This window comes from Parasteatoda tepidariorum, chromosome 6 (genome assembly GCF_043381705.1).
Source record: "Parasteatoda tepidariorum isolate YZ-2023 chromosome 6, CAS_Ptep_4.0, whole genome shotgun sequence".
NCBI classification, from domain to species: domain Eukaryota; kingdom Metazoa; phylum Arthropoda; class Arachnida; order Araneae; family Theridiidae; genus Parasteatoda; species Parasteatoda tepidariorum.
The window spans coordinates 72732146-72757075 of NC_092209.1; the positions used below are offsets into that span (position 1 = coordinate 72732146).

The following is a 24930-nucleotide window of genomic DNA, read 5'->3' on the forward strand; positions in this document are numbered from 1 at the left end:
ATAAATAACTCATTTTTTCCATTTCTGTGTTTATGTTGATTATAAAAGATATTTTTTCTCTGTTCCAAGCTTATTCACTGAACAAACTTCATAATCATGTCTGATTTTGATTATGAAGCGAGGTTACTACAATTGCAAATAAAAGGTATGTTGGATACTGCTCTAGCCTTGCTTTTGGAATGGTAAAAAATTTCAGTGAATGTTCTTTTCGTACTTAGTATATACTACAGAGTGCCATTGGCGATCAAATATTTATGGCTTTATCTTGTAAAATGTTGAGTTTTAAAATAAATTATAAACTCTTAAAAAAAGAAAGGGTTGCATAGATTATCTTATCTCAATCTAGCGGTACCTGGAAGTGTTTTGAAATCAAACGACAACATTTTTTAGAACCAAAAATTCTAAATTATCCACTTTTCACTTATAAAACCATTGATTTTAAAACCTTAAGACAATCTTATTTTGATTTGTTAGTATTATTTTCCAATAAATTCATTCTTGTATGGTTTTAGTCACCAAAAAGTTTACATCTGTTAACAAATTATTCTTATTTTTCATGAATTTAAAATATTCTCAAAACTTTAGTCCGGTCAGTATCTTAAGAGCTAAAATTTCATACCCTGGTTTACTAGCATGTTTCTACCGGTCAAAAAACCGGACATAGTATATTGTATTGTATCGTAAAGTGTTGGTATGTTTAGTGATAAGTAATATATATAGTATAAGTCATGTTAAGAATTAGGCAATATTAATAATTTTGATCCCGTAATTCTACATTGCGAGATCCATATTTAACTTTTCGTGTGAAACGTGGGCAACTATGTTTAATATTTATTAACAAATGAACTTGCATTATAAAGGTTTCCTACTGTCAGCGTAATACTGCACTCGTGCGTCTATATTACAGAGATGATTGTGCTCTGGAAAAACTCCAGATTTTTTGTTAATAGCAATCGGGAAATCCAAGGTCCAGAAGTTTCCAGAAATCATAAATTACAATTATGTGCCGGCCAGGTGGACGAGCGGTTAGCGCGCCTGACTGCGAAGCCAACGGCCGCGGGTTCAAATCCTGCTCTAGGCATGGGTGTTTCTCTCCCTTCTGTTGTGTGCGATGTGTGAATGTGGCCCACCCTATGAATGGGTTTGTGGCGTGGGCAATGTTACTCGCCTCCGCGACTTTGGTTCACAGGTGCCCGCAGGATAACGCGAAATGAGTAACACCTCTGGCATCTTCTAAGCTGAAACCAATAAAGTTCAGTGCCTGCCGTTCGAAAAAAAAAATTATGTATAAAAATTCTTGTATCTTTTATTTAGAAATATCGGAACTAGAATTTATACTTTGTATATTTTTCATTTGTAAATATATTTTTTCTGGTAGAATAATAAATGTGATTAGGGATGAAAGTAAACTTTTAAACAATTATTCAATTAAATTATGCTGTATATAATTTATTTAGAGTTTCATGTTTTGATAATATCGATGATTTAAATTTTTAAGGACATTAATTTTTTGAAATGCGTGATTAATGATTTTACTCAAGAAATTTTCAGGATTTTTGAATTGAGCTCACAATCACCCCTGATATTATCTAACCATGCCCTAATATATTACAGGAATGATTATATTCTGAGGGTACCCAAAAGTTCAGAATTTTAAAACTAGGAACAGTGCATGGGATTTTTGCATTATTTTATGCAATTTCGCATATCTCAAGAATTTCTGCAAATCAAAGTCATAATACTGATAACCTTATATTCTAAAAATTTAAATTTGGAACTTTCATGAAATCTCATTAATAAGACACCTATTCCTCCCCTTATTATTGCCCTCCCTTTTGTTTCTACCTGAGTTTTCATTCATATGCTACAAGTTTTTTTTTACTCAGATTAGAAAGAAAACAATTGTAAGAATCGAAACCCGACTTGTAGCATTTATAGTGTACAAAAAGTAATTCTGAAATTGTGCACATTATCACATATGCAAAATTATCAATTTGTGCCACAATCTCTGATGATATTGCTTTATAAAGTTTTAGTGGAAGTCCTGTTTATTCGAAAATTTATTTTAGCTTTTGAAAAATTATCTTTGGTTTTTTAGAAAATGAAGATAGATACATAAGTGGAGAGCTCACGTTGGATGAGCCATTGAGGAAAACAGAAGAGTTATATGATAAGGCCTATGAAGAATCATACTCAAGTAAAGTTGATTTTATCCTAATATACCCAAATTATATTTATTTCAAAATGCTTATTGTTTTATCTAATTTTTATACTTACCATTACTTACACATATTGATAAGTTAGTAATTCTATGTACTGGCCGCTTTTGGCTACCAGCTCTGTTGCTAATATAAATTTGTCATTTTGCACCTCTTTGCCGCAAGGACTGAAGTTGAGGTAAAGCAGCATTTTTCTGTAGTGGATTAAAAAAAAGTTAAGGTGAATATTCTTTAGATTCTAAATTTCAACTTATAATTGTAAGTAAACCCTTTAAAAATTATGAAGAGTTTAATGATATTAATCAGAAAATAAACTCCATGTCTGAATTAATGAAATACTGAAAATCGCCAAATCTTATCAAAATGTTGACTTTCTCAAAATCTAAGTTTAATAAATGAAGCTGATTGCTTGGGTCTTTTACAAAATTATTTTGGCATAAAGCATTTGACTCATATACAGAGAAAAAAATTTGCAGAATTTAAATTATATCACAAAATATGTTAATAAAAGCAGCCGGATATTGTACTTTTGAATAAGACTTTATTCGTATATGGCGTTTATCATCATTTCTAGCCTCACTAATACTCAAAAGATAGTTTGCAATCTTTGTTTCAAATTCTGATAGTTATTATTGTTAAAAATATTTTGCTTTATCTGGACTTATGAAAACAATTTTTTGCTTTATTTGGATTTATGAAAACAATGGTTTTTTTAAAAAATTTTTTTATTATTGAAATTATGTAATTTTTACGAATAATTAAATATATGTGCACTTCTATTTTATCATTTCTCATGAAATTATAATTATTTTTAGTTTATATTTTTTGTCTAGGTAATGAAAATTGTCAAGTCTCTTATCTGAAATGCTTAGTTTATCATATTAGATTAAGATACTTCATATGACACTGGAATATTATTATATTATTAATAATATGTAAATTTAAATTTACAAAAGATAACTATGTTTACTGTATACCCAAAAATTACATTGCTTTAAATATAATTATATTTTGTTTTGCTAGCTTAAACAAAATAATCAAGCATAGATGGGCAAAGTTTTTAAATGCCAAAAATAGTGTTCTTAGGACCAATTCCTTAAAAGTATGAAAGTGGTTATGAAATACTAAAAATTTAATAGTAATTAGAAACTACAAAAAAAAAAGAAAAAAAAATAGGCAGGCAGTAATAAGTTTTTAGTTTAACCCACTGGCGGTTAAGGAAATGGGCAAAATTGGGAGAACGTTTCTCCCCTACACACAGTTCCCCTATCAGTTAACATGGGAAAACCGGTTTTGCTATGCAGAGAAGACTGCAGGTTAAAATGCGACTTTTTACGTGCAGAACTGTCAGTGGGTTAAGATTTCTGTAATCCTTTCACAGAAATTTATGTTGCATATATTTAACATTATTCTGTGCTTATGAAGTACTATTTAATTTAAGCTATTTAAGTAAATAAAAATCATATTATTAAGAATTCAATCATACATTTCATTTTATTGAGTTTATTTTTTTTCTTCCTGACTTTTTTTTGTATCACTTTTAGAAGACAAAACGAGCAGAAAAATTGAGTTTTCTCAAACAAGCAACACAACCAAGTTTTCGCGCGATTCTGGGCTGATGCAACTTCAATCCAAAATTGTGCAAAAGCGTACAAAAATCTACAAACCAGATACTCTAGTCTTTGACCCCAGAGAATTTTCTGAAAAATTGGTTTGTATTTATTTCTGTTTCTTTTTCTTCATAGATTAATTATATATATATGTATATATATATATATATATATACACACATGCATGTGTACAAATATATACTAGGAAACTAAGCCTCCTATTCGTTTCTGCTCACCAACCCCGATGATTGATTAGCAATAAATAATTGTTGTTTCTTGGGATTTTTCTGCGTAAATTAAAAATTATTCACTTAAAATATGTGTCCTGAAAAGAATTTTGTTTGCTTACCCTTGTGCCCCCATTTCCTGAATATTTTCCTTTAACCCCTTACCTGTCGAGTAAAATTTACGTGATTCACTCCCCAGTGCCACCGTTTTTCGCTCAAGTGCGCTTTGTTACGCGGTGTTTTGGTGGGGAAAAAGATGCACGCGTTGCAATTTAAAAACAGTTTACTTTCACAAGAGAAGAAAAAGAGAAAATACAAAACTTAAACTAAAGAATAAAAATTCAATATAAAATATGTTAAAACTTAGCTGTTGTATGATAAATCCTGAAACATGGTTGGACACATAAACCAACATCACATTCATTGCACTGATAGCGGGATTCTCGACGAATATACACGGGAAATGAAAGAGAAAGAAGAATAAACCCAACCTTACTCAAATAGAAACTCGATAAGAAAAAATACTCAACAGATAGTGCTGCCAGTAGTGCAGTATGTTTAGTGTTAATAGTTTAAGTACCCCTTGCGGTCAGGCAAACTGTGGGACATTTTCACGGTTTTCCTCTCTGTAAGACAAAAATGCAGTTGCATAAAAAAATCCTCCACAAAATGCAAATTTCTCCCGATACTTGATCCAAGAGTTCCCTTGTCTTCTGGATTGGGTTCAAAGTTACAAGGCTACGGAGTGTAACATTAATAGCCGCTAACCCATAATTGGGTAAGCTGTTTAACAACGGTTATAAAATAGTTTAAGTAATTATAAATAATGGTTTAAAAAAATCTTCTTTAGATTAAGATTTCATACATATTTTTTACTTCGTAACTGTAAGTGCTGATATTATTTCCAACTTTGAATTTCTCTTTTTGACTACATGTTTATGCATGATGTATCAAAACTTTACGCGTAGCCTAAAATATGTAGCTAGTAAAATTTTCGTTATTTTATTTCTCCAATGTTGACAGGTACGTAATGTATAATATAATGAAGGTTATTATAATATTATCAAAAATCATAATTTTAAGTCTTAAAAATTAAAAAGCATAATTAAATGCTAGTTTGAAAAAAGATCAGGTAGTTTTAATACTGGTAGTTAGCATGAAAAAAATGGATAACCTTTGCTGGTACAAGAAAGAACTGTGTCTCATTCTGGATGAAAGAAGATGATCATTATAATATTATGAAGATGATTATTATAATATTATAAATCACATTTTTAAGTTACGCTAATGAAGCGGCATAATTAAATGCTTGTTTAATGTCGTCAGATAAGGTTAGTAAAATTCAAAGTAGTTGGTATTTTTTATTCTTTTATTTTTGTTGATATAGTTTAATTATTATTTTTTTTAAAAATAAAATTGTATGTATTTTTTATAAATGTAATTTTTTTTTCTTTTATATATTTTAAAAAAAATACTAAAGCATGCTCATTTGTCTTTTTTAGAAAAGGCACTATAATTGTGCTGTATCAGATGAGGAAAGAAATAATAAAAGATCATCTAATCAATTTTATTCAATCCTATGGCAAAAATTAGGTGAAGAAAGTCAGGAAAAAATGCACACTGCTCCCACTTTTGACTTTTTGTATGTTTTCTTTTATTTGCTCAAATTTTATTTGTATATATTGTTTATCTTAATAGTTGAAACTTGCTGAATGCTGTAGAGTTACTGATGTTACATGTCTGCCAAGTCTCTTGTTTTTAACGAAGACTCCTGTATTTTACGACTATCTCCTGTTTACCCATATGATCTCGAATTTCTCCGTATTTGTTGAAGAAATTTTTAAAAAAAACTTCGGTGATATTATATTCACAAAATACTTCTCTTGTACCTCAACATATGGTGCTATTGCCAGAACTGCAGTATGTTGAGTGTTAATAGTTTAAGTCAAACCATTTTGTTCAAACTAGTCTTTCAATTATTATTTAAGATTTGTAATTTTGTGCATTCACAATATATCAATCACATACTTTATCAAGTATCAACTGAATTATATATACATATAATGTGGACATTTTTTTGGACCAGCTCTGCTGGTATTACTCAACAGGAAAATTTATTGACTCATTATCTTGGTTGTTAACCTTATTAAAAGAAGATAAAATTTTTTCGTGCTATTATAAAATAATTATATACAGCTGCATGTTAAACTACTGTATTGGAAAATAGGTGGTAAGAAAGATTGTCTAAGTAACTAAGATCAAAACCTGTAAATGTATTCAAAGATCTTAAATAATTAATTTCTTTTTTCATATTACATTCTCGAAACAAATGTGATTTAAAATAAAAAATTTCAAATTCTAAATAAAGAAGAAGAAAAAACTATAATAAGCATGAGGAATTATGGAATTAAAAAAAATAAAATACTTTGATGCTAAAGAAATTTTTTTTCGCTTTCATCTAATTATACTCTATATATTTTTTTTTTAGGTAATTTTTTTCACTTTTTTAAGGATAAAATTATTTAAAAAGGGTGAACTTAGTTTTATATTACCTCAAGATTTTATTAAATTTATGTTTTTTCACATATTTAGTTTATACAGTCAAACCCTGCTATAGTGAACCTTCAACGGACCGAAATTTCGGTTCACTATAACCGGGAGTTCACTATATCCGTTACGCAGGCAATTTCACTAATGGTTCCCAAACTCCTCCCTTTTATTAAATTATATTCATATAAATGACTGAAAAATATTATGTAGTAGCAAAAAATGTGTTATTTTTCATCACTCTTCGTCTTGCGTACAAATAAAATTTAGTAATCTTTAGCTGATGAGCAATCCTCAACATCAGATATGGAGACACTTCCCGAATTTCTGTTATTCCGCTTTTTGAACCTGCCTAACCTGCCATTCGAGCACATAAAAGTAGTTTCTATGTTTAACTGTATAGTGTTTTCTATTCTGTGTAACTAGGTGCAAAATATTTCATAACTATAGGAAAATAGAGTGAACAATTTTAGAACAGTTTTAATTTCATAAAAATTCATGTAATGCTGCAGTGAAGTAGTTTAGTAATATAAAATACTTTAAATAAATAAATAGTAAATATTTTGTTTCTTGTAAAAAAAGTAAATAAAAAAAGAACATATGCTGTATAATTTCATTCTTAAAGTNAGTCGAAGACAGAAAAAAGTTCATTATATCCAACTTCCTTACTTTTTTGATTCACTATATCCACTAAAAATAACATTATACGAGCATAGCAAGGCATGGGACCGAGCATTTCGTTCACTATATCCGGGAGTTCACTATAAGCCGTGTTCACTATAGCGGGGTTTGACTGTATAGTGTTTTCTATTCTGTGTAACTAGGCGCAAAATATTTCATAACTATAGGAAAATAGAGTGAACAATTTTAGAACAGTTTTATTTTCATAAAAATTCATGTAATGCTGCTGTGAAGTAATTTAATAATATAAAATACTTTAAATAAATAAATAGTAAATATTTTGTTTCTTGTAAAAAAAAAAAAATTAAAAAAAAGAACATATGCTGTATAATTTTATTTTTAAAGTATCCAGATTTTATCAGTTTTAAGATTTTACATTTTAGAAAGTATTTTAGATTATATTTCTAAATATTTCATGTTTTATATTAGATATGGCACTTTTGATGCGCAGCCAGCTTCACCTGTAAAAAAGAAACGAAGAAGAATTGAAAAAGACAAAGTAGCCAATGCTGTTAAACCTAAAACTGTTAGTATTGTTGTATGCTTTTGAGTAATGAAATTAAGATTATTTTAACCATACATAATCAAGGGATTAACGAATAGTCATTTAGTCAATTACTGAATATTCAGCCAAAAAAAAATAGACAGAATATTCAACGACTGAATTGCATCAGCATTTTTTTTTTTTGAAAATCATTAATAAATATTATTTTAATACATAAATAAGTTTAGTCTTTATTTAAAAATTAATCAAAACTTAGATATATTATTGTTATGGGGTAAATGTAAAAAACTGTAATAGTTATCCATAAATATTTAAGATGAATAAAAAACTAACTAACAGCTATAAAAAGAAACTGAAGTTGTAAAGTTAAAAAAAAAAAAAAAAAAGAAGAGAGAGAGAAATCGAATAAAAAATCTTCTTAATTCTCCAAACAAAACTTTATTGCTAAATAATATTTTTCTGAAAAAAAGTATACATAAAACGTTAAAAAAATTTACTCCATCAGAAACGTTTTTAAATATGCCATAAAATTGTCATAAAAATGCCTACAAAAACGAGATTATATACAAAAGCTAAACAGGAAAAATTTATCTTAATTCTGGAAAGAAAATTTTAAAGCTGAGCATCTCAATTTTTCCAATACTGTATTTTCCAGAAAAAGTGAAAAAAAAAAGAATAAAGTCTAACAGAAACCCTTTTAATTGCTGGCACCATAGTAAAAATGTTGATAAAAAAAATTTTTTTGTAAAGAGAAAGCTAGATATGTTAAACAAAAATTGTTCCTATTTTTTAAACGAAAACTTTGAGGTTAACAATAATTTTAACTTTTTCGTATTCTTTCATTGTATTCTAACATTATAACTTTTTCGTACTGTGTCATATTCTTAGAAAAAAATTGCAATAAAAGAATAACGTTTATTTGAAACGCTCTTTAAAAAATGTGTCATAATAAAAAAAGTGCTGATAGAAAGAAAATTCTTGGTTCGATCCTCGGGCCGGGCAAGGTTGACTCAGCCTTTCATCCCTTCAGTGGGTCAATAAATGAGTACCAAGCATGCTTGGAAACTAAACATTGGGGGTTTCGCAATAGGCTGACCACTTAACCAGAACATCTGCTCCTGCACCCCAGAGCCCAAGGTTAAGAGAGATGAGATGGGCACAGTAGGCCTTGGCCCTACTGTGCCCATCTCAGTAGGGCCAAGGCCTACTGTGCCCATCTGTCGCACCAATCTGTGGCCAGCTGTCGCACCAATGAGTTTAGTTTAGTTTAGATAAAAAGAAAAATTCATGAAAAAAGTAAAAGAGAAAGAGGAAAAAAAAATCTTAAAATATAATTTAAAGGATAAATTCGCAGCTTTTTTTTGTCACCGATTATCTGTCTTATCGTACAGGAAGAAACAATAAAGTCTATTCGAAATGCTCCACTAAAATGCCAAGCTATAAGCAAAAATGAAAAAAAAAAAGTTTTCGATTCTTCAAACAAAAAGTGTTGAGAAAAAAAAAGATAAAATTACTTGCCTGAATATAATTTTAAAAAAAATCAGCAGTATAAAACACGTGGTATGAAATAACTTAACTTCAATTAATTTGTCTTCTTGAACATAAATTTGCAAGCACACGAATTTTAAAACTTAATATGTGTAAAAACTGTTTCAAATAATGTATAGTGAAAATAATATTTTAGATTATTCTTTAATTAATTTATTCAAATTCCAGAAAAAAAAATTTAAAAAAAAAATACTTTTCCCGAATATTCGTTACATCCCTTGTTTGATCAATTTTATTCAGACATTCTAGTAATTAAAATGCTCTTTTTTGTATGACTCATTAATAAATGTTTAATAAAATAAGATAGTAATTTATGAACTAAGTTTGTTGTTAATCTGTTAAATTTTATTTAAGGTTGATGTGAAAGAATGTTCTGAAGAAAAAGACTTAATGTTAGATCGGGCTACTAAAATATTGTCTATTTTAGCAAGATATGTTAGCAAGACTAGTAGTAAGTTTCTCTTTTATGTCAATTTTTGTATTTTTATTAATTTGTTATAGGGCTCGAAAAAACTCAGAAATTTTACCCGTCCCCAAGGATGGCTTGTCCAACAATGTACCCTTCCTCCTTTGAAACTATCCCATAGTAACTAAATAAATAAAAAATAATTTTCTCTTATTTATTACAAACATTTATGTAAATTAGACGCCCGGTGGCTGAGCGGTAGCGCTTCGCGCTGTCGTGCCACAGGTCCTTGGTTCGATCCTTGGGCCGGGCAAGGCCGACCTCAGCCTTTCATCCCTTCAGTGGGTCGATAAAATGAGTACCAAGCATGCTTGGGAACTAACACTGGGGGTTCCGCGTTCGGCTGACCACCTGACCGGAACNACATAAATGATTCATTTTCTTGATCTTCTTTTATGAAATAATTTAAATGACAAAGGTCAAGTTATCTGGAACGTCAATTTATCCAAGGATACTGCTTTTTTTAAATGAATCAAACCTGACGTTTGCCAATTCCACAATCAAGCCAATGATTTACAAAAGTTTCTGCACAGAAATCTGGAAGGGATTTTCCATTTAGGTAGATGTTCATAATTGCGTTTAATGCTTCTTGCTTAAGACCAGTAAGTACCAGTTTTTTTTGTAAGTTCATTGCTGAAATGCTCCTTTCAACCGCTGCAGTACTCCCAGGCAGAGAAAACATTAATCCCACCATGCGCAGTATGTTACTGTATTGTGGGTCATATTGCTGCATTAGGTCTTTATAAATAGCTTGGGCTTGAAGGGCTGAAGTTTTCTCGTGTTTAACGATGTTATGTATCTTAAATTTTAATGAAACCCATTCTTGAGAAAAAATATCTTTATCTACTCCTTCAAGTAACATCTGCATGTTTTGGTTGTCAAAAGATATCAACAGCTGTTTTTCAGATGGCCACTCGCTGAAATCAAATACACCAAAATATGACACAGGAGATTCTTGTAGCTGTTTGAATCTAGTATCTAAAAATTCAACAGTACTATCAATAAAATCAGCTGCAAATATGGGACCGATAGCTTCATCACAGTCATCTATTACATTTTTATGTCCCCTTTGGTGAATTCCTGGCTGAGATTAGAGGGTCATTTTAGAAGTGAGACGCTAGACTCTTGTAAGATAACAAAAATTGAAAATGTACCACGAACATTAACGGGAAAATGGCCGTCCGCGCATACATCGCATTCGAGAAATTTGTTGTCCTTGGGGAATTTTTGACTGCCGAGGACAGGCGGTTTTTCGAGCCGTGATTTGTTATTTAAACAATGTTATCGATAACATGCATTTTTTTATCTTTTTGTTATATTAGGAAAAAGTGGTTAGCTGTTAATGGCATTGTATATGTTTGAAAACTTCAAAGCTTCCTAATGGCTTTTTCTCTCTTTTTTAATCACTCTTTTTGTTTATTTTGTGTCTGTATGCCAATCTTTGTGGGCTTTATCTCATAGCTGTGCCTCGCCTACTCACTTATCATTTTGATCACTCTTCATTTCAGAGCTCATCTGTTTTCCATACAGAATTTTTATTTTATTTTATAACCATCATTGAACAGCTGACCCAATCTTTTAGGTTAACAACTTCTAATGTTCAACTTCGTTGCCTTGTAATTTTGAACCCAATCTAGTAGGCAAGGGAGCACCTGGATCTAGTATTGGGGGAAATTTGCCTTCGTAGAAGACTTTTTGATGAAACTAACCCGCATTTGTGTTACATGGTGAGGAAAACCACAAAGCCAAGTTTTATAATTCAGCCTAAACATGCCACCCAGAAAACTTAAAAGTTTACACCCTGACTCATCATTATGTGGCTCTCTAACAATAGCTAGGCATGCATTAAACAACAGCGTGGTTCTACGTTTAATTTAAAATAATTATCCAACCAATAAAAGGAAATCAAAATCCAAAAAGGGTAAGACTTGTGGATAGACTCACCTATTATTGGCCCACTATAAAATAATAATAATAAAAAACAATAACTAATATCTGAGAAATTAATAAGAAAATGCATAAAAACACTTAAATTAAAATTTAAAAAATTGGTATAACATCTACATTGAAATAAAATCCATCTTTATTTTTATAAAAACAAAATAAAATGCAATTGTTCAGGAACTCAGAAAAGAAGTACCCCTTGAAAAAGTTCAGGTTCTCATAATACTGCAGTCAAAAATGTTAGAACAATGGAAACTGAAATTAAATCTCATATTATGAAAAAGTTGTACTAATACAGTACAGAACCCATTATCCGAAAATCAGAAAACCAAAAAACTGGAACGAAATTCGATAAATTTTCCCGCCATTTTTAAAAATGTTTTTTTTCCCTCGTAAGATTTAAGGATTTTTCTTTCTTTTTTGAAAGATGTTTACCCTACCATCATTTTGGAAATAATCATTAGTGTCTTACTTAATCATTTTTTCTTCTTTTTAAGATTATTTCCAAATAATATTTTTTTTAGTTGGGTTTAACAATGAAAAAAAACTGCTTTTTGTGGCGATTCAGAAAACCGGAAAAATCGTTATCCAGAATAGCGATGGTACCAATCGTTCCGGATAATAGGTTCCCTACTGTATATAAGTAATACAACTGCAAATTTAAAGTAAAATGGATAACATTCACTAAAATAATGAATTATAATGTTGCACAGTTCACAAAATGCAGGGGGAAAAAGCAGAATACCTTAATAACATATAATCTAGTGGTCAAATTTTTCTGTACTAAGACAGTGGTTCCCGAAAACTGATCCACGAAGGCATCACGTGAGTTGAGTGAATGTTTGGTCCTTCTGATGTTAATTTCTCTTTTTGTGTCTGTCTCTATATCTCAGGTATTGTTTAAAAAAATCAAAAGATTTTTGCACACTCTGTTATAAAACTCATAAATACATACAATTCGACAACTTTTGACTTGCAAGAACTTACAAAACTTTTTGAATTGACAAAATTTGAGTGAAATTGGTGAATAGTTTTTGAGCAATGAAATATCAGAAATTTATATTTTTAAAATTTCATTTTTCATTAGCAACTTCACCAATTTAATTTAAATTTTGGAATTTTTGGATATTATATAGGGAGTTTTTATAAGCATACTGGCTGATAGTGAAAGCAAAATAAATGAATAAATAAATCATGTTTTTTATTTTTAAGAATTGAAAAAAATTCTTGCTTATTATCCATTTAAAAATTGCAGTATTTAATATTTTCTCAGTAAGAACTTCACTTATTTTAATTTTTCTAAACATTATTTTTGAGACACTTATTATATTTTTTGGCCTTTATTCAACACCTGAGATATAACAATGAAAGTTTAGATTTTTGTCTCGTATTAACAAAACTGTTTAAATTTTTTAAAATGATCTTTTAAGTTGTAATTTATTCAAATATTTAATTTTTCAGAGAAAGCTATATGTTTTTATGAATTTGTAATTGATCCTCATTCTTTCTCACGCACAATTGAAAATATATTTTTGGTGACATTTTTGCTACGGGTAAGCACTTTTTTTTAATCTCATTTGCTATATTGTTCTTATCGAAATTCTTAAAATATTAAATTTAGTAGAAAATATTTTATCTTCGCCTATTCATTTTTAATAATAGAGAAACCTGTGTAAGTTGGCCTCTTGTGGTGCATTGTTTTAGTAGTCAACTTACAAAGGGGGTGAGTCAGTTTTTTTTTTGTAATGTTATTTGAATATTCTTTTATAAATATTGAATTTATTTGAAGACATTTTATTTTTTCCTTTTCGTTTTTAATAATACAGAGAAACATGTGGAAATTGACCACTTGCAATGCATTGTTTTGGCGGTCAACTTATAAAGGGGTGCAAGTCGTTTTTTCTTCATCACATTTATCATGTTATTTTTAGATATACCATGTTACACATATTTTTCTCACATATATTCAAACGAAATACAAATAAGTGGTGTAATTAAATGTTTTTAATTTGACTTCTAAATTTTATTTAGCAAACCCATATATCATTAAACATGATTTAATTACAGAAAGAACTGCAATTTGTTACATAAATTTAGTATCCAACTGATTAGTTTTAGAAAAATAGATATGCATATTTTATTTAGGTATGCTTGCCTATTATTTTGACTATTTTTCTTAAAAATAAATACACAAAAACATACATAAAACTTGACAGAATTTTTATTTTATTATTTAAAATTAGTTTTATTTTCGGTACTTTTCCATTATGCCGGCGCATATCTTGCAAAGCAGACATTATGGCGAGTTTGAGCTGGCACACAGTCGCCGAAACAAATCGCACGAAGCAGATTTTATTGGCCACAAGGCGCAGCATACACATAAAGTAACAGTTAATAAATGGTTCAAACATTTGTTTACTTTGGAGGCATAAAAATTTTAACATCGCTTAAAACTTTTTCAAATGGCTCCTCCGTTTGCCTTCTCCACATGAATTCTGCAAGATAACTTATGAGATGATGGCGTGCCGTTCCTCTGTGTTTCTTATTTCGTCATTTAGCACTGCCTCTCTATTTTTTGCGTGTGCGTTCCAGTTTCCGGATCCACAAAGTTGCACTTATGGTTCACTTTGAAATGTTCGCAACTTTCATCTTCCAGCTTACTAGTGCAGTGTGATTTCCATGAATCGTAATGTATTATAGTTTCTTTTACGATATTTCCCTTAATAGCCTTCAATAAAGTGTTCATGGATCGATTTGGCACCTCCACAAGGAAACATTTGTTCGTTTCCTGGCAAACTCCACCGAAGATCCATTGTTGTGGTAGGATCCGTCCCTCATTGTTTTTTCTCTCCGTAAACCAACTTTCGTCCATTTGGATGATCATGCCAGGTCTCCCTATTTTCCGTTGTTCTCGTTTAAGACAAAATTCTGACAAGCCTCACTCATGATGTTATTCCAGTCTACAACTGTTCCATGACTGATCTCCAACTGCTTTTCACACCATTTAACTGAAGTTAATTCTTCGCAACAACAATAAATAAACCGCACACACTTCAAAAAGCTCAATTTCGATGATTGAAACCAAGTGCCTTTACGGACACTTCTTTTACAGTGACAAGATGAAAGGTTGCAGCACCATTGAATTTCATCTCAGATATACAACTTCATTTCATGATTCTTATCACAAGTTACGATTTCAGGCAAAACTCCTTTCTCTTGAAAGAATCTGAATCTTCTGTTTTGGGTAAATTCCAAATTTTCATTGCTTTTTGCTTAAATTTTTCATATTAAGTAAAAGACGTGACTGATGGGGAAAAAATGGCCGCGGTTTGTTTTGAAAATGTGGAGGCAAAAGGTTACCAGAAGCGATATTCCGTTTTGGCGTTCATTGCATCATTACTGGCAACTTTATCGCCTGCGCCGGTATAATGGAAAAGTATCTTATTTTCAAACTTAATTATTACAAAAGCCATCAATTGTTTCCCAGATGGTCAGCTCACAAAGAGGTTTAGGCTGGCTTTCAATTGATTCAGTATTAAACTATTTCACAATTTCCTACATTCATTTCATAATATCACTAATTAATTAATTCAGTTATTAGGAATTAATAATATAATAGCATCGAAAATTTTCTGAAGCTTTTTTTGGCCAGTTTATGGAGGGTTTAAAATAGAATTAAGTAACACCCCCGTTCAAATTTTTGTTATTTTAATGGTCAACATGCAAGATAGAGAAGTGGTCAGTTTACAAATGTTTCTGTCTCTCTTATTATATAGGATAAATTTGGTTTTTTGATAATAGAGGTCAACTTAGACAGGTTTCACAGTATTAAACTTATGATCAAAGTAAAGGAAAATTTAAAAAAATCCCCAATTATCAGTTGTCTGTCCAGGGCAAATTTACTGCCGCTTAGCAGTACTTTCACAAATTCAGTTTATGGAAAAACAGTAGTTTCACAAAATACTTTTAACATCTTTTCGAACAACATTTAAATATTTTCTTATTTTACCATAGTTTTGGGTTGATTTTTTAATATAATTTTTAAATATCACAAATAATGTCTAAATTTTCACAAAATAAGTACCTCTCAAAAAAACCTAGACAGACCCCTGATTATTTAATTAAATTAATTTTTTTTTAAAAATAAATTTGTTTGTATTTTTCTAGAATGGAAATGTATGTATTTTCTCTGATGAACAAGGCCTTCCTTGGATAAGTAAGTGTTTTATTTGCAATTTGTTAATTTCTAATGCTTAGATGAGCAGATCTACATAAAATTTATTTTTGTTAATTTTACTTTTTGTGATGTGTTTTAAAAAGATGAACAAAGTAAACATAAAATTCCATTGATCTCTTATCAGATTTTCACGTACTGAGATACATGATACAAGGAATCAACATTGAATCTAACAAATTCATCTAGACTATATTTTAAGTTACAAAAATGTACTTTCTCTAAATGAACGTGTCTTTATTGTGACAGATTGTGATTTTTAGCTCTTAATATGGATAGTTGTTGCAAACTGGAAATTATGGTCCTAATAGTTTAACCAGTAGGACCAGTGCCTGATAAGGCCTCAAAAGCCCAGGCTTAGGGGCCCCCTAATTGTTTAATAGTTTCATTTTGTGTTTTTCTTAAGAATTTTCTATTAGAATTATGTGTTAACAAAGATTAAAATAAATATAAAACCAAATTTTCTAATGTATCGTAATTTATTTATGTTATAAATAATTTAAAAACACTTCATAATTAAACAATTGGTAAATTTTGTTTAAAGTAACGACCACTTTTTAAAAACTTTTCAAGCACTTTACAAAAATTTTCAAGCACTCAAAAAATTCATATTTAATCAATGATATTATTGAAAAACAAAAACTTTTTATAAACAGTTTTAGTGTTAAAAAAAAACCCAAAAAGAAACGGGCGCAAATCAAAACAATCAGTACTTTCCCACATCACCGAGTGAATGCAACTTGACCCTGAACTCAGAACAAAAGTACCCTTACCCCCTACATCAAAAAAANTTTTTGCTACGGGTAAGCACTTTTTTTTAATCTCATTTGCTATATTGTTCTTATCGAAATTCTTAAAATATTAAATTTAGTAGAAAATATTTTATCTTCGCCTATTCATTTTTAATAATAGAGAAACCTGTGTAAGTTGGCCTCTTGTGGTGCATTGTTTTAGTAGTCAACTTACAAAGGGGGTGAGTCAGTTTTTTTTTTGTAATGTTATTTGAATATTCTTTTATAAATATTGAATTTATTTGAAGACATTTTATTTTTTCCTTTTCGTTTTTAATAATACAGAGAAACATGTGGAAATTGACCACTTGCAATGCATTGTTTTGGCGGTCAACTTATAAAGGGGTGCAAGTCGTTTTTTCTTCATCACATTTATCATGTTATTTTTAGATATACCATGTTACACATATTTTTCTCACATGTATTCAATTGAAATACAAATAAGTGGTGTAATTAAATGTTTCTAATTTGACTTTTAAATTTTATTTAGCAAACCTAACTCGTATATCATTAAACATGATTTAATTACAGAAAGAACTGCAATTTGTTACATAAATTTAGTATCAAACTGATTAGTTTTAGAAAAACAGATATGCATATTTTGATAAGGTATGCTTGCCTATTATTTTGACTATTTTCTTAAAAATAAATACACAAAACATACATAAAACTTGACATAATTTTTATTTTAAAATTTAATTTAAAATTAATTTTATTTTCATACTTAATTATTACAAAAGCCATCAATTGTTTCCCCGATGGACAGCTCACAAAGAGGTTTTGGCTAGCTTTCAACTAATTTAGTATTAAACTGTTTCACAATTTCCTACATTTATTTCATAATATCACTAATTAATTAATTCAGTTATTAGAAATTAATAATATAAAAGCATCAAAAATTTTCTGAAACTTTTTTCGGTCAGTTTATGGAGGGTTTGAAATAGAATTAAGTAACACCCCCGTACAAATTTGTGTTATTTTAGTGGTCAAGATGCAAGGTGGAGAAGTGGTCAGATTACAAATGTTTCTGTCCCTCTTATTATATAGGATAAATTTGATTTTTTGACAATCGAGGTCAACTTAGACTGGTTTCACAGTATTAAACTTATGATCAAAGTAAAGGAAAATTTTAAAAAATCCCCAATTATTTAATAAAATATTTTAAATTTTTTTTGAATACATTTTTTTTTTGTATTTTTCTAGAATGGAAATGTATGTATCTTCTCTGATGAACAAGGCCTTCCTTGGATAAGTAAGTGTTTTATTTGCAATTTTTAATTTCTAATGCTTAAATGAGCAGATCTGCATAAAATTTACTTTTGCTAATTGAACTTTTTGTGGGGTGTTTGAAAAAGATGAACTAAGCAAACATAAAATTTAATTGTGCAGTGTACAAAATTAAAAAAAAACCTTATTAACTTTTGATCTCTTATCGGATTTTCACATACTGAGATACATGATACAAGGAATCAACATTGAATCAAATAAATTCGTCTTGATAATATTTTAAGTTGCAAAATAAGGCACAAAAATGTACTTTCTCTGATTAAATGTGCCTTTATTTTGATGGATTGAGATTCTTAGCTCTTAATATGGATTGTTGTTGCAAACTGGAAATTATGGTCCTAATAGAGCCAGTGCCTGATTTATCATAAGGCCTCAGAAGCCCAGTCTTAGGGCCGCCTAATTGTTAAATAGTTTTATTGTGTTTTTCTTAAGAATTATGAGTTAACAAAGATTAAAATAAATATAAACTCAAATTTACTAATATATCGTAATTTATTTATGTTATAAACAATTTTAAAACACTTCATAATTAAACAATAGGTAAATTTTTTCTAAATTAACGACCAGGGCCCCCTCATTTCTAGATCACGCCCTGAAGAGAGCAATTGAAAGTTTTGACCCTTTAAATGTAACCTTACTTTTTTGCATATTTTGCCATATCTCTAGAATTTTGGACATAATTGTAAGACTCATTTATAAAAGGCTGACTCTGTGTCAAAAATAAAATTTTAGGATTATTTATTTTAATAATGCTCAAAAAAGTTTTGAATTTTAAGGTACAGAAATTTTAACATCATTTTTAACTGTGCAATGTTAAGTGACAAAATCTAAAATAAGAACAGAAACTGTCAAATATATTTTGAGAAAATAAAAATAAGTGAAATTAGTATTATGAGGCCCAAACTTTTATCCTGAGTATTATTTTATCCAAACTTTTATCCTATTGAGGCAGTATTTTCCTGAATGTGGCTGTCCCTCATATTTTAAAGGTAAAGAATCTAAATCCTGCAAAAAAATCAAATTCATTATTCAAAGAAAGTACATTTTTGTGTTTGAATTTGTAACCTACATAACTGTATTGTAAAAATTAACAATCACTAAAAAAAATAAACCTGTAATGTGATCAATATAAAAGTGTTTTCTAAAACATTGCTCTTACCTTTAAAAAAAATTCTTCGTCACAAATTATCTTAATTTTAATTTTTTGCTGTGATTGCAGGAGATGTTAAACCAGAAGAGAAAAAAGAAAGGGCTAGAGATCATAAAGATAACAAACAAAGTGTACTCAGCATGAGTCTTGAAGAGTGGAAGGTAAGATACAATTTTTTTCTATAAAAAAAACGACACATTTTTATATAATAAATACAGCAGAATCCCGCTTATCCAAAGCTTGATCACCCAAATTTTTGGTTATCCAATATCTTTTCCCACATACGTTAAAAGCATACCACATACGTTTACTCAAGACTTATTTCAGTCCTCAGGACTGAAGAGTGGCAGTAACGTAAGACCGCTATTTTGCGTGCAAGATGTTTGACCCTGCCACAAGGGAGGGGTGCAAATTTCACATAAGTTAAAAAAAAAATTTTTTTTTTGTTTAACTTAACTCTTTTTATTCGTATAAAAATTATTTATGACTAGTTTATACTTCATTAAAAACAAATTAATTAAGTTAGATCCCCCTTTTTTAACAAATAGTTATGTGTTAATATTTAAATAATTATGTGTTATAAATTACGATGCATTAGTTACAGTTGATTTGATAAAATATTTGACATTTAGGTCAGAATGTTTGCAAGATATAAAAATCAAAACCACCTTGTTAACTATTATTATGTAATGTTGTTTAAAACTGAAAAAAATCTATAAGTTGCATTTATGTTACTGTCTTTAACGATTACAATAGTTATTGATTTGTTGTTAATTTTGAAATGTTTCATTAGAGAGCTGATAATTAATCACTTTATACTTCTCCCATTTTCATTTCTATTTATATCTATGTATATTTTTATAAGTACTAAGCCTAGTAAGTTACATAAATTAATAAGTGGAATTTAAAATTTTACATTGAAGAACAGATTGTGCATGCTGCAATGTATTGAAAATCAAAATATTTTTAGTGAAAAGTATTTATTAGTTTTTTGGACTTGTGACAAAATATTTAAATTAAAGAGCTTGCAGACGGGCCTTAGAGACATTCAGACTTAGACAAAATGAAAAACTTTCTGCATGCATTGTTTAATTCATGTAAGTAGGTATTGTGTTATCAACGTTTTAATAAAAACAGGGATGCAAGATTTTATTTATTTAAATTGTGTGAATATGAATCTCAATGTGTCATTATTAAATCACACGAATACGAATCTCAACATTTAATTTTAGAATCGCGTGAATACAAATCTCGATATTTAATTTTAAAATCGCGAGAAAACGAATTGCAATGCATAGTTTTAAGTAATTTGAATACGAATCTTAACAGTGGCTTTTAAATCGCATGAATACGAAACACGATATTTGATAATAAAATCGTTGAAATACGAAGCACGATCTTAAATCGCATAAATAGGAATCACGATATGTGATTTTAAATCGCATAAATAGGAATCACGTTTGCATTTGTAGGGAAATAATTGCATAAAAAAGGAATAATTTTTTTTTTTATCTTTGGTATTCAAAAAAGACAAATATTCTTTTAATAGGTGGATTGTTTTTTTCTTTTTTGGTAATAGTAAACTAATTTTCGCAATCGGCATTTATATATCTTATAAGGGTCTGGTAACATTTTTTAAAAAATGACATATCTTGTGGAAAGATCTTATTTAGTCACTTTGACTGTCTGAAGTTGTTCTTCGGGGTAACAATGTTAATCCCTTAGTAATAAAAAAAAGTTATAACCCAAGCTATGACTGAGCCAATTTTTTCTCATCTATTGACAAGATACGTATAATATACATGAACAATATTGATTCACGTAAAATTCGTCACCCTGGCGGAAAATTATTATTACTAAACAAACCCTGTCAATATTTCCATATCCTAACGAGAAGATCAATATGGCATGAGAATTTTTTTCACTGCTTTGCACAGCCGTATTTTTCTTGTGATTACGTCATTGCATTTGAAATTCAGGCACTGTGGTCGGTGCAGAATTCGATATGAAATCTGTGCCTGCTTTTCTAACAAATTTTGCTGAAATGAGAGAGGTTTTGATGAAAGAGTTGAAACTAGTTACTAGAGTTGCAATTGCTTGCACAAAGTTTTTTTAATTGAGATTTTGCATTTGCATGAAAATTTTCATTTTATCCAAGTCTGTTTTTGGCATGACTTTTTTAGCAATGGAATGATAAAAGAAAAACGGCTTTTCTCCAATAAGTAAAGGCGTACAGGAAAAATGAGAATGAAGGGAAATACGTACAGGAATGTCCTACTGTTTCTAATTTAACAAGCTACAGTAAATTATTTTTTTTTTAAAGTTTGCTTTACATATTTCATTTAAATTTAAGGGTTTATAACATAACTGTATACTTACTGAAATGATCTGAATATAAGAAGTAAAAATAAGAAAAGGCATTGACTAAAGAAATCTTAATAAGCATTTTTTAATTATGAGATGCACGTACATGAAACAGTAGTGCACAGGACGCGTACATAAGTGTCTTTATTTATGTTTTCTATTTTTAATCCAATTTTGTTGAAACATTTTCTTAGAAAATTATTTTTATTTTTAAAGTATAATAGTATGCATTCAATTTATTTATTTACTACTTAATAATTTGGGACATGCCTTTTTTATTTTTAAAATTTATGTCATAAATTTTTTTAATTTTCTCCTCAGAAATTAATAATTTTAATGCTCTTATACAATTGAAGTCATTTTAAAAATACCTTCTTTCTTTGAAAATATAAGTCAGGAAGAGACTTCTTCCTTCTTATCTTATGTATTTATTGCGACTGGATGATGTATTGTGAATATCGTTCATGTTGTCTTTTGATAAAATTAATAAAATAGCAAATACTAAATAACTAATTTTCTTTTCAGGCAATAATAGAAAAATGCAAATTCAAAGAAGCTAAAATACCACCACAGAAGTCAAAAGCAACTCAAGAGAGATAAACTAATTTTATCTAAATCATTTGTTTACTTTTAAAGATAATCGTTTTTTAATAATTTATCGTCTTTTAACAAATAGTGTTACGTTTTTAAATGAATTCATTTGAGCATTGTTTACCCGCCATACAATGTAACACATCACTGTATCATCGTCTTGTATATAGAAGAATAATGATTCAAAATTTTCATTCCAGGAAGCAATTTTTGTGAAAATAAATTTGTCGATACTTGTAACTTACACATTTGCTATGGTATCTATACTATTTATTAGACAAATATTTCTTTCTGCGATTAGTGCCTTTCATGAAATGTGAGATAGAATTGCAATACTATTTTGTGATAAATTTTATGTTGGATTTATTCATAATATGTTTTCGTTATTGATTTTTTCTATTCAGCACCATGGGTGCCAGTTGGAAAGAAGGCCAAGACTGAAAATTTTTTGACTGAAATACCTAACATGCACAATACCCCCTCGACATATGCAAACTATCTGAGAAAGCTTTACCATAATACATCAAGTTTAAATACTGTACAAAAAATATTTATTCATCTGTCTTTTGATAAAATAACAACAGGACATAAGAAAGTAGACCAATAACGTAGACCTAAAAAGTATTTTTAAGGACAGAAAAAAAAAATAATTCCGATTTCCGTCTTAGAGTCAGTCTTGTTTCCGTCTTACTTCCGTCCGCGGACAATTTCGAAAGACGGAAATCCGTCCTGGGGACGGAAGACTTGCACCCATGTTCAGCACTTAGCATTTAAGTTTAAGATTTTTGTTAATAATTTCTTCTTTTTAAGTCATACATAGAACTTTACTGCTTTAAAATTGGTTTCAAAATTTTATAATTAAAAAATATTTTCTATAAAATAAAATGATCTGAAAGTGATTTTGTTTTGCATTAAAACTATTTGTTTTACTTCTAGATTTGTAATTTTTTTTAAAATCAAGTTTGCAATCAAACATTCATAGTATACTTACTTTCAACGCTGTGTTTGCTATTTAAAATTTAATAGTTCTCAAGTTATTATTTTATAAATATCAGGGTATTAGTTTTGTTATTATGATTTATTTTTGTGTAACCGATAAGTTATAAATTGAACATATACATTTTGAAAAATCTCCTCAAAATGTTTTTGTATTTTTTTTCTTATTTTGCTTATCATATTTAATAGCTAATTAAAATATGCAGCATTATCTCTTTGTATTCATAACTAACATTTAAAGTAAATAAAAATGAGTTTTAAATTTTTTTTTCTAGTTTAATCTATGCATAATTTGTAAAATTGAAGCACTTCATTAAAAAAACTGCAAGGTGATCTATCTATCTATATACAGGGATGAGATTGGCCAAAAGGCAAAAAATCTGAATTTCCACGCAAGTAAATTTTACGTGTGTGCAATCATTTAATAATAAATTGCAGGCAATTTAAGATAATAAATGAATGATTACATCGATACTTAACATTTAGTAAAAAGTAAAATTACCAATTGAAAAAATAAAGCTAGAAATTATATTTTTCTTCAGTTCACATAAATGAGACAATTATTACTTGAGGAATTGCCTGATTTAGCAAATAAAAACTTTTGAGAACATACATTGACAGTACCTTTCTTTTAATAAATACTGTTACGTGATTTATAACAAATAAATCAGAAACATGACTTTTAAAATTATTTAGAAAATAAAATAAACATTTACAACACTATGTACATATTATAATCTAATCTAGCTAAAGCCTTGTGAAACATGCCAATAACTGTGAAGTAGAAACATATAGTAACTCCTTAACATACAAAAATTGCTATTTTAGTTTGAAAATATTACATGATAATCAAACTCTTTAGATAAGAATTTTACATTTTATACCATAAATAACAGCAGCATTATTTTTTTAATTTTGGTGCTGAGTTAATCAACTTTTTTTCCACAAAAAATTTAATAACTTTTGTTTGCTATATCTTTTTTTAAAATTTTTGTTTTATTTGCTGCAAATGTTTCATGTTTTACAAACCACACAAAAAGATCCTTTAACAAGGTCAAATTGCTCGTAATGCAGCCTGTGAATGAGAGGAAACAGATTGGTGATTAATTTAGTCGTTAGCCCATCTTCAAACATCTTTTGACAAATCCTATTTTTTCTTTCTTTACCTGCCTTTGTCACATTCTTCTTAGCAAGCACAGAATGTAAGTTTTGAATATGCCTACATATAATAATAATTGTCGATAGAAAAACAGTCACATTTATAGTGACTAATTAAAGAAAAACTTACTTCTTACAAGAATCATGATAATTGATTTTATTCCCGATAATAGCGTGAATACAAATAGCGATCTTGGATTTTAAAATCGTGTGAATATGAATCACGATAATGGATTTAAAAACCACTTGACAGGGATGAGATTCTTCCGCGGATTTCCGCTTTTTCCATTTTCCCCGCTAATTTTTTTTTTGCTCAAGTTAAAATATTTTATGAGGAATTAAATTTTCCGCGGAGCGAAATTATTGAAGTCCTCATTCCTCCAAAAATAATTTCCTTTGGATAAAACTGGTTGATCTTTATACTGGGATGAGATTTTTTTCGCTTTTGTCTCTCGAATTTCAGCCTTTTTATCAAAAACTCAGATTCTTAAAAAGTTTCGTTTTTTTATTTTTTATTTATTTATAAATATCCCGTTTTTTTTTAAAAAAAAATTCAGTCGTTGAAGTCAAATTATTATATTTATTTACGATTTTCAAAGAAAAACAGAAAAT

At 29.0% G+C, this 24930-nt stretch overlaps 1 protein-coding gene across 2 annotated transcripts; it reads left to right on the plus strand.

Moving 5' to 3' along the window:
• Positions 1-6: 6 nt before the first annotated feature.
• On the plus strand, positions 7-23427 carry LOC107454109 (Non-SMC element 4). Of its 2 annotated transcripts, none has more exons than XM_043039953.2 (10): positions 7-145; positions 2099-2197; positions 3764-3930; positions 5559-5698; positions 7714-7810; positions 9692-9788; positions 13209-13300; positions 15915-15963; positions 19279-19370; positions 22099-23427. In XM_043039953.2, exons 1-10 carry the CDS (start codon positions 97-99, stop codon positions 22171-22173), a joined length of 957 nt encoding a protein of 318 aa, XP_042895887.1. In that variant the 5' UTR covers positions 7-96; the 3' UTR covers positions 22174-23427. The 2 variants fall into 2 exon arrangements, with proteins under 2 accessions (XP_042895887.1, XP_042895886.1); XM_043039952.2 differs by lacking the exon at positions 15915-15963 and adding an exon at positions 17976-18024 and having other exon boundaries at positions 22099-22537.
• The last annotated feature ends 1503 nt before the right edge of the window (positions 23428-24930 follow it).

What these genes read in the sequence shown, in the direction of transcription:
- LOC107454109 (XM_043039953.2), top strand. Translation starts at nt 97, where the DNA reads ATGTCTGATTTTGATTATGAAGCGAGGTTACTACAATTGCAAATAAAA. An exon ending in GCTCCCACTTTTGACTTTTT is followed by an intron (nt 5,699 to 7,713) that starts GTATGTTTTCTT and finishes GTTTTATATTAG; the next exon opens with ATATGGCACTTTTGATGCGC. An exon ending in TGGTGACATTTTTGCTACGG is followed by an intron (nt 13,301 to 15,914) that starts GTAAGCACTTTT and finishes GTATTTTTCTAG; the next exon opens with AATGGAAATGTATGTATTTT.